Source organism: Electrona antarctica (assembly GCF_951216825.1).
Source record: "Electrona antarctica genome assembly, chromosome: 5".
NCBI lineage: Eukaryota > Metazoa > Chordata > Actinopteri > Myctophiformes > Myctophidae > Electrona > Electrona antarctica.
Window position 1 is genome coordinate 20,993,069 of NC_136810.1, and position 11,213 is coordinate 21,004,281.

Below are 11,213 nucleotides of genomic sequence, written 5' to 3' on the forward strand. Positions count from 1 at the left end.
TGGAGTTTCTAGGTGAAAGTGATTTTTTGACATGCCAATAGCTGCCATTGAGCCCCATTGTAAATTTCTCAAATTTGAAAGCACTATATTTCTAAAACTATGAAACATTTCAAAGATTCCTTTTCAGGCAAATCACCGTAAGATGAACCTAAATGGGGTTGAATGGGGTTTCTAGGTGTCAGTATGTAGGACTAGTAGCATGCCAAAGTTTGTGCTATTGCCATTGAGAATGCATTGGGAGTTTAAGTTAAATAACTCAGAAACTACAAAACATTTCAAAGTAAAACGTTCCAGCATGTGTCTCCACAGTATGCTGAATTATAAAAAGTGTGAGTTTCTAGGTGAAAGTGATTTTTTTACGTGCCAATAGCTGCCATTGAGCCCCATTATACATTTCTCAAATTTGAAAGCACTACATCTCTAAAACTATGAAACCTTTCAAATCACATGACTGGAGAAGTCATGTTGTACGTTAATTCACGGATAGCGGGTATAGGGCGAAGTAGCTGAATATAGGAGGGGCTACCCCCCCCCCCCCCCCCAAAAAAAAAACAACAACAACAACAAAACAAAATAAATAAATAAAATAAAATACATGGAGTTAACCTACGTACTCTCCCATTCCCTGTTTAGTTTTGCGGAGGCTTGGAGGATCTATCCTTCTCCTCTCCCACTAGACACAGGAGTCCATGAGGACAATGCGTGACATCTGATAAATGCACCCGGTCAAAGAGCTGAATGTATAAGTCTGCCAGTCTCCAATCCAATCCCATCCATGTAACACACATTTAAAACAAAGTGTTGAACCAAAGTGGGCACCAAAAACAGACAGAAAAATCACACTTGCGTGAAGGGAGCGGCGCTCTTATCATCACACATCATCTCATTCCGGCCAGTCACAAGTTGCGTCCTCACTTTTGTCTCCAATGTTTGTGTTACACAATGTTTGTGTTTACACGAACACTCAAAATTGTCCATTCATTGTCAACCACATTTAATGTTTGTGTAGGACAAAGTTTGTAGTTCATTTTCAATGGGAGTCAGGTGGTTTTGACTCCCCCCTCCATCGAACAGAGCTGTTCGGTCAAAACCATGTGCGACCCACATTGAAAATGAATTGCGAGCTGTTCTTATACCCCCTCTCCACCCGGAACAGAGACAAAACATCGTGTTTCGGACGTGTGAGCAGAGCCTATAAACATACGGCCCTCTGGAGGTAAAGGGGTGTGTGTTCTGTCGACTGTCCGAGTGGAAATGTTCTCTCAGCACTAGGCGTCAACTAATAACACTATCACTGTGCGTGCACTATAAGGCCTGTCTCGGGAGGGTCTTCCGCCGCCACCCACTTGGATTTAACATGTGAAATTTGATTCAACAGGGTCACGGCCAGCATCATCCCAATGAAGTTCACAGCTCCGGAAACGACGATGACTATGAGCGGAATGTTCCAGTTGGTCATGAGCGAAACCTTCATTTCCTCCACGCAGCCATTGGTGTAGATGCGGTCGAACCCGGAGTCTCCGTTGCGCTTGCGGGCGCCGTAGCCACACTGCGTGTCGACGACGCCGCCGCCCTTGTCCGCGGGGTCCCTGACACAGCAGGAGAAGGGCACGCCACAGCGCTCGGTGCTGTTGTGCACGTCGGTGCAGTTGAAGTAGATGTTCAGGTCCCAGTCGTCGGGGCCCTGCGTCCCGCAGCACCGCCAGTAGCCCTGGACAAAGTCGATGAAGTTCTGGAGGTCGACATCGTCGCGGTACGTCCTGATGCCCTTCTTGAAGAAGGCGTCGAGCTGGTCCGTGATGCGCTCGCTGAACACGAACACCAGGGGCGCGGCCACGCACTCGGCGAAGAAGATGGCCGTCAGGGAGGCCGACAGGAAGCGCAGCAGGTAGGTGTTCTCCCGCAGCGCTCCGACGGAGCCGGCGAAGCCCAGGACGAAGGTGACTGCTCCGACGGTGAGGAGCAGCCACACGGGGTCCAGGAGGCCCAAATCCGCGACAGACGACATGTCGGATCCCTTCTCCTTCTCCGCCCACGCCCACAGGCCCGCGGCCACGAGCAGGCTTCCGAAGAGCCAGAACACGCTGTTGAATCCGAACAGCAGGTACTTCCAAAAGAGGCTGACCTTTGGTTCTTTCAGAAGATGGTTCATCTCCCTTCGACTCATATCTGCGGGACGGCTGGCTTGCTGATCGGCTCACGTGAATAAGGATTAGCACCTGAAGGCTATTGTTACCGTCTATAAGTCATTTGACTGGGTGGGATAATCTGGATTTAAATGGCTCTGCTATATAGGCCTTTTATATCAGGGCTCTGGTCCAACATCACACACACAACACAAACTGTTGTCATGCATACCTAACCATGCAGATTTGCACAGGCACGGTAGCAGATCGAGTATCATGGTGAGTAATAATGTCAGTAACAATAGCTCGAAGTAGGAGAATTCAAGGTTCAATTGGCAAAGTGAGATTGGGAATTGAATAGCGGGGATGATAGAGCTTCAAGTGGATTCGAGGTACATTCCAAACGAGTTGTGTCGCCCTCTGGGGCTGGTTTGTGTTCAAATCACCAGTGAGAAAATGCAGCCCATGTCTACCTAACGGTCCTAGACTAGTGTTGATTTCGTCGACTAAAACTAAGACGAAAAATGTTCATCGACTACCTTTTTTCACTGACGAAAACTAAAAGGAAACTAATTGAAAACTAAGCTATGATGACTAAAACTAAGACTAAATATACTGACAATTTCTTTAATAAATAAAAACTAGACTAAAATGTTAGGAAGGGACTAGTGGACAAGAGATCCAGTATAAGTAATTTTACACTTGACACATTTTACACTGAAAATAGCAGATCTACAAGCTCACTATGCGTTGCGCGTATCATTAATGCCCTGTGTGCTTAATCACCTCCAAGGCATTACTGCTGGCGTTATTCTCTTCAATTTGCATCTGTGTTTGGAGTGAAACTGGTCTGAAACTGGTTTTGATTGATTGATTGAAATATTTATTAACAGTTTGCAGAATTACAGTACATTTCAAGCACAAACTCAATACAAAGACTGTTAACTGTGAGTGGACGACCAAATTAAGCATTACACTTGTTTACAAGAGGGTCCACCATGTTCAATTCATCAAAACATTTAGAGACGTACAAATAGACACTTCTATATAGTCAAAGAACAGAACAGATCATGAATTCATCATAGATAACTGGTCTGTACAGTGTTCATGCGATATAGGCTAACTGTACTTTTGTGTTTTGTTGTTGCATAGTAGCCTATAGGCTAATCAATCGATTGCTAAAGACAGGCAGGCTATTTCTCTTGTTTTAGAATCCGCTATAGGTGTCCAACATTTGGTTCCATTTGCACACTCTCAGTTACAGATCTATTATGGTCAGTAAAGTATAGCTCAAAGGTGTCTTTAGTGCTTTTAACTGTTATCGTGGATGTTAATCAGATAATAGAGGAGAAACCATGACAGAACACAGACACCCTGGTAGTGCAATGTGTTAAGTGCAGGCTGTCCACATGATCCAGAAGTTGTGGGTTCAAATCCAGCTCTGGGCTTTAGCCTACTCTGAAACTTTACTTTGAAGAAAGAAGAAGATAAAAGCACCCGGAAGTCTCACTCAGTCAGGCTATAAGGTAGTGATGGTGCAGTTGGTAAAGAAAAGGACCTTGAAGTCAAAAACATCACTTTCACCTAGAAACTTAAATAAAACGCACAATCCATTCCCAATGGCAATAGCAAAAACTTTGGCATGCTACTAGTCCTACATACTTACACCTAGAAACCCCATTCTGGGAATCTCTGAAATGTTTCATAGTTTTAGAAATATAGTGCTTTATTTTGAGAAATTTATAATGGGGCTCAATGGCAGACCATTGGCACATCAAAAAATACTTTCACCTAGAAACTCCATTCACACTTTTTATAATTCCGCTTACTGTGGAGACACGTGCTGGAAGTTATTTTGTAGTTTCTGAGTTATTTAACTTAAACGCACAATGCATTCCCAATGGCAATAGCACAAACTTTGGCATGCTACTAGTCCTACATGCTTACACCGAGAAACCCCATTCAACCCTATTTAGGTTCATCTTACGGTGGACATGTTTGCCTGAAAAGGAATCTCTGAAATGTTTCATAGTTTTAGAAATATCAATGGCAGACCATTGGCACGTCAAAAAATACTTTCACCTAGAAACTCCATTCACACTTTTTATAATTCAGCTTACTGTGGAGACACATGCTGGGAGTTACTTTGAAATGTTTTGTAGTTTCTGAGTTATTTAACTTAAACGCACAATGCATTCCCAATGGCAATAGCAAAAACGTTGGCATGCTACTAGTCCTACATACTTACACCTAGAAACCCCATTCAACCCTATTTAGGTTCATCTTACGGTGGACATGTTTGCCTGAAAAGGAATCTCTGAAATGTTTCATAGTTTTAGAAATATAGTGCTTTCAAATTTGAGAAATTTATAATGGGGCTCAATGGCAGACCATTGGCACATCAAAAAATACTTTCACCTAGAAACTCCATTCACACTTTTTATAATTCCGCTTACTGTGGAGACACGTGCTGGAAGTTATTACTTTGAAATGTTTTGTAGTTTCTGAGTTATTTAACTTAAACGCACAATGCATTCCCAATGGCAATAGCACAAACTTTGGCATGCTACTAGTCCTACATGCTTACACCGAGAAACCCCATTCAACCCTATTTAGGTTCATCTTACGGTGGACATGTTTGCCTGAAAAGGAATCTCTGAAATGTTTCATAGTTTTAGAAATATCAATGGCAGACCATTGGCACGTCAAAAAATACTTTCACCTAGAAACTCCATTCACACTTTTTATAATTCAGCTTACTGTGGAGACACATGCTGGGAGTTACTTTGAAATGTTTTGTAGTTTCTGAGTTATTTTTTTCAAATCCTCAAAAATGATGAAAAACGGCATGCTATAGAATGCCGTCCGAGACCATGTGCTATAGCCCATGGTCTCGGAGTGATTTTCGTCTTTTTTTCAAATCCTCAAAAATTATGAAAAACGGCATGCTATAGTATGCCATCTGAGACCATGGGCTATAGCCTGCATGGTCTCGGAGTGATTTTCCTCTTTTTTCAAATCCTCCAAAATGATGAAAACCAGCGTGCTATAGTATGCCGCCCGAGGCCATGGGCTGAACTTGAACCCACAACCTGTGGCTCACATACATAGACAGCAGCTTAGCACAGAGTGCCACCATGCTCTCTGAGAATCTCTTCAGCATTCCATCTCATTTCAGTGTTCTTCTGGATGTTATTCTCCAAAACATGCTGCAGACTGAAAGTAGGAGAAACTCCTACTTTCCACTTGCCACTGAGCTCTCTGTGATTATAAGTCGTAAATTGTTCTTCTTGGTGTCACTTTTCAAATGGGGCCTTGGGATCATGTACAGAGCATTTGAATGGTGTTTGCTGTGCTGTACGGGCGGCGGTGGCTCAGGGGTAGAGTGGCTGGATGGTAACCTCAAGGTTGCCAGCTCGAACCCGGGCTCCCCCAGAGCTGGTATCGAAGTGTCCTTGAGCAAGACACTGAACCCCTGATGTGCTGGTTGGTGCCTTGCATGGTTTCCACCGCCATCTGTGTATGAATGTGTGTGTGAATGGGTGAATGTAATGCACAGGCTATGCAAAGCACCTTGGATAAAGGCACTATATAAATGCACCATTTATCAAAGCAGTCTTATGTGCTCTTTATGCGTTTCTGGTCGTATTATTGTCCGCTCATTGTGCATGTCCGTGGCAAAAAAATAATTTTGGCAAAGATGTCCACCACAAGCCAACATTGGCAAAGATGGTGCCCATATCTGAAAACGAAACCGTGTCTCAGGACATGCCTGATGGAAGGTGCACAGGTGTACTTATTTCATGGGTGATGAGAGATACATGTTTATTGATGATGATCATGATTTGTATTGATTTAATACTATTTGCAAACAGTTTGCAAATAGTACAGTAAATAAATAGTATGATTTAACAATGTGTGTGTGTGTGTGTGTGTGTGTGTGTGTGTGTGTGTGTGTGTGTGTGTGTGTGTGTGTGTGTGTGTGTGTGCGCGCCGGACATGAAGAATAGGATTGAAGGAGATTATGCTACTGGAATGTATGTCCATGCTTTTGCATCTTTCAAACACCAGAGGGCAGAGTCTTTCCACAAACAAACCGGATGATGGAGTTATCGTGCCAACAAAATGACCAGTGCACGGCCTACCATACAAGGATAGTCTAAGAAGGATAAGACGCGAAGACCGTACGGCCGACGCCATGTTGCTTTGGAAGGAAAGAAACATGCGCAATGGGCTATATGCAGCCAACACTTCCGCGTTCAGCTTCCTTGGTCTCAACTGCGCATGTTTCTTTCCTTCCAAAGCAACATGGCGTCGGCCGTACGGTCTTCGCGTCTTATCCTTCTTAGACTATCCTTGCTACCATATAGGAAATTAATACGAGACTGCTCGCCCCTTTACCAACTCGCCCCGGGCGTACAGCCGGCGGAACAGCGTGGCCTGGTATTCCTAAAGTAATGCAAGTAAATTATGCTTACACGGTTAAACCTAACCTTATTCCTAACCTCAGTAAAACGATAGCAGTGGTTCTCTCTTGTTTTGAGTGTGACCGGGTCACCCCTATAATCTATTTTATTTAACCAGTAAAACCACATTCAGACTAAAGTCTCTTTTACAAGTGTGAACTGGACAAGAGGCGAAATATTAAAGTAACACAGCTCTGCCAGTAACAATAAATGCAAGACAATAACAAGGGCAGACATGTAACATTCATAAACATACCCTAAAGAAGCTCAAGGGACGAACAGGAAAGTCTAAAAATGCGATCAATAAAGGCTAATAGGCTATAAAAAACTAAGCAAAGACATTTGGTCAATCAGAATGGCTGTTGCCTGTTGCCACAAACTTACGTCATAGGCTATTTGGCGGACATTTGACCTAATTTCTCCTTTCATTGTCGATGGCAAATATGAGACCTGTGGGGACAAGATGACGTAGGCCTACATTTTACCTTCATCGTCAATGACCTTTAATGTTTGTGTTGCGGACATTTTACGTCATATTTGGCGGACATTTGACCTAATTTCTCCTTTCATTGTCAATGGCAAATATTGTGTGGGGACAAAAGCTGTATAGCCTATAGTAAAGTGCAAGTGACATTGATGAATTCCAACTTGTGTAAATGTACTCACTTATTTATCCACGTCCATATTTGGGTTTCATGTGCATTTGACTGCCTTATTTGCCTTTATACAATTAAAGAGGGAGTGCCACAATTTTTGTATTTTTCCAGTTTTTCATGTGTCTATGAGGTGACAGTACTTCATTTTCATTTACTTTTGGAAAACATTTTTAAATTGTTCAAAAAGCCAATCTACAAGCTCACAACGTGCCAGTGTAGATCGGCTAATTATTTTTTTTTTATTTTTTTTAAATAGTAGAATATGGCTAATACATTTAGGGATATAGTCCACTTGCCAGAATGTGAACCCTGGCATGTTGAGTAAACTAAGGTTTTATGCTAGAAATGTTGAATATGGGTCCCCATGCATCCTGTAGAAACTTCCGGATGCTTACTTGCATATGTTGAGCAATTCTCATAATTGGCATAATATGTGACCATACCATTAACAACCTACATAAGGCAAAACATTCAAAATGTCATTATGGATGGAAGGACCCTACAGATGGAACGACGCTACAGTGTCACACTGAAAACAAGACAGGGTCTAATAGTGGCGTGGCTTCCCTAACCTAACCGTGCACAATTTGTGAATATTGTAATGATGTCATCAATATGGTATTGGCCGTATGAATAAGAAGTTGGAGATAGGGCGAGGAGAAGAGGAGGTGGGGGCATAGCCGGACGGGGAGGTCCATCTTCGGTGATGAATTCACCAAAAGAAAAAAACCCTTTGTAGTTAGCATATATTCTGGGATTATGTTCCTTGGCCTGCTGGCGTATAGTGGCTAGCAAGAACACACCTTTCCCATTTGGGCAAAAAACCCAGATTTGGGCAAAGGTTGGGGGCAACACACATGACAAGTGCTGTTCCAGGTGGCTGACCCCTTCGGCTCCATGCTGTAAAGGAAGCCGGACTGAAGACGGTGAACGGCAGGCAGCCTAACAAAGACCCCCCCACACCCCCTTCTCTAGATCTTTTGCCTCTCTTCGATGAAGGTCTGTCCCATTTTCCCTGGAGGGGAAGGTGCCGAGGTCCTTGTTGGTGAGCTTGGCTTTCTTATTCTCAGAACCTTTAAAAAATAAGATGAGAAAGAATGAGGGAAAATGATACACACTCCCACCTTGTGGCACCCTTGTGGGAAGGGTGCCACGGGAGATGCGGATCTGTTGGGCCCGGTGGACAAAGTGCTGGGAATTACAGGCACAGATTTAATACCTAGACGAGAATAATCGGGATGGGCAAAAAAAGTCAAACGAATACACCCGTGAGAACTCCCTTATATTCTCTCTGTTTGGTGACTTGATGACGATTTTGGCTCCACGACAGCATGTCTTTTTCTCAGGCTGTGTTGAGGTTTCAGGGCTGCCACCGATTTGTCCACCTCGGCTGAGTGAGGGGTGGGGAACTTCTGTGTGAGCTCCTCCAGCTGTGTGTGTTTCTGACAGGGGCTCTAGCAAAGGCTTCAACTGCTGGCTTCAACGACTCCTGGTAGTTGTTTGCCTTTACGATCTCCACCATCTCCCTCTTCTTTTTTGCCTTTTGTTGTCGTCCAAAGCTTCCCTCTCCCTTTTGTTGTTGGTTCAAACTGTCTCTCTTTGCTCTCTGCATTCTCTCCAGATGCGGTCCTTCCAGATGGTGTTCACAGTCTCTAAACAGTCTCTAAAGTCCTCTTTCCAGGATCCTCACATTCACACACGCTCGCGCTTCATAATGAGAGCCTTGACACGAGACTCGCGCTTCCTAATAAGAGCCTGCACGCCTTTGATCTCGATCTCTTTCACGGGCGGCAACGTCGGAGGCTCTCTCATGACGATCTCACGCTTCTTGATGAGAGCCTTTACGCGGGAATCCGTAGACGTACCGTTGGGCTGGATGTGTGCCGGCCTCTCTTTCTTCTGGATCAGCTCGGGTTCCTTAATGAGGTGCGCCTGATGCTTCATAACGAGAGCCTGTACAACGCGCTGTTCGCCTTGAGGGAAGTACGTCGTGTACGTCTCCTTCTTCGCCGCAATCGCCGGCTCCGGGTTGTGAATACCGGACGACTCGCGGCTCCTAATAAGGGCGCGAACCGCCGCGCGGCGCCGCGACTCCGCCGACATGGCGCTCAGTTCCTGAACGAGAGGGTCACATTTCGCGAGAGCCTGTACACCTTCACCTTGATTAGAGTCTGCCGACATCTATTTCTGATCACCTGCGTTTAATCTTCATCAATGAACAGGCCGAATGGAGTGAACTGTGCACCACTCGCGTTGACCATGTCTTTTAAGTACTCGGGGTGACGTCACCCCTTGAACGCGCTGTGATTGGACGGTGGGTGCAGAGCGAGGCAATATATATGGCCATATATGGCCAATGCAGAATTCATTCCATAATGTTGACCTCATCTGACATCATCAAACCCTGTACACTCAAGATACTGCCCCCCCTTAGATCTCCATATATGGAGCTGACCTTTTCTGAAAATCCATATGTTGATCTGACCTCATCAAACCCTGTACACTCAAGACATGCTCCATATATGGCCAGACCTCATGAAACCCTGTACACTCAAGACATGCTCCATATGTTGATCTGACCTCATCAATCCTTGTACAGACACGCTCCATATATGGCCAGTAAAGAATTCATTCCATATGTTGATCTAAACCCCCTATGCCAAAACGCCAGCGCTCACCTAGCCCCCCTCGCCCTCAGGGCGTCTTACTGGTATAGGATCACCCAGCGATTATGTTTTCACCCAGCTGTCTCTGTGTCGGCCTGCGTGGATAATCTTGTAAACCACTACCCACTGATAAGTGGCAATCTTCCTGTGTGGCAGCTGGCCGAGAAACAAAATCCCTGCTATATTTTTCAAATCTCGTCTATGACAACTGGTTTTGTGATGTGGCTCTGTCCTCTGTAGCAGGTGGCTCTATAGCAGGTGGCTCTGTCCTCTGTAGAGGTGGCTCTGTCCTCTGTAGCAGGTGTCTCTGTAGAGGTGGCTCTGTCCTCTGTAGAGGTGGCTCTGTCCTCTGTAGAGGTGGCTCTGTCCTCTGTAGAGGTGTCTCTGTCCTCTGTAGAGGTGTCTCTGTAGAGGTGGCTCTGTCCTCTGTAGAGGTGTCTCTGTAGAGGTGGCTCTGTCCTCTGTAGAGGTGGCTCTGTCCTCTGTACAGGTGTCTCTGTAGAGGTGGCTCTGTCCTCTGTAGCAGGTGATCCGTCTATTGGTGCATCTCCCTAAAGGTGCGTTCAGACTTGGGGTTCAAATAAAATATCATTATTTTGGGGTTCCCCAGTTAAAACATGATTATTTTGGGGGGTCACAACCATAAAAGATTGAGCACCACTGCTATAGATAGTGGTTCTCAACCTTTTCTGGCTGTGACCCCCCAGAATAATCATGTTTGAAATGGGAACCCACCCTCACAAGCACAGGAAGATGTGCTTGTGAGGAAATTAGGTCATATGTGCCTCAAATATGACGTAAAGTTTGTCCCCCCACGTCTCATATTTGCCATTGACAATGAAAGGAGAAATTAGGTCAAATGTCTGCTAAATATGACGTAAATTTGTTGCAACACAAACATTAAATGCCATTGACAATGAAGGGAAAATGTACGTCATATGTAGTAGATATATGTTGTATCATGGTTAAATGATAATAACATAAATTGATGTACAAGAGCGCCCCTCACTTCACACAGGTGTGATTCTTTAATAGTATCCTACAGATATATAGTTTGTTGATTAGGCTACCGCAGTAATGTCTTTTTGTCTTTTTTCATTTAATTTCTTTTGTTTTATTTCAAATTTGTTTAGGTATTAAAAAGGTATTAAAATACCTTAAATTGACACCTCACTTGTCATCTGGGGAGCCCCCTTGATTTGCAGAATGAGGGTTGTAAAAACAAAACAAAAATAGCATGACAAATAATGATGACCAAGTGCTCAATATTTTTACCATACTCTCCAACGAATGTGATAT

The 11,213-nt window shown here is 44.2% G+C and overlaps 1 protein-coding gene across 1 annotated transcript; it reads right to left on the bottom strand.

Moving 5' to 3' along the window:
• Positions 1 to 1,291: 1,291 nt before the first annotated feature.
• LOC306923890 (tetraspanin-17-like) lies at positions 1,292 to 2,167 on the bottom strand (the record flags this gene model as incomplete). The annotated part of the gene is made up of 1 exon (XM_079502234.1): positions 1,292 to 2,167. The coding sequence occupies one exon, from the start codon at positions 2,165 to 2,167 to the stop codon at positions 1,292 to 1,294; it is 876 nt and encodes a 291-aa protein (XP_079358360.1).
• Between the last annotated feature and the right edge of the window lie 9,046 nt (positions 2,168 to 11,213).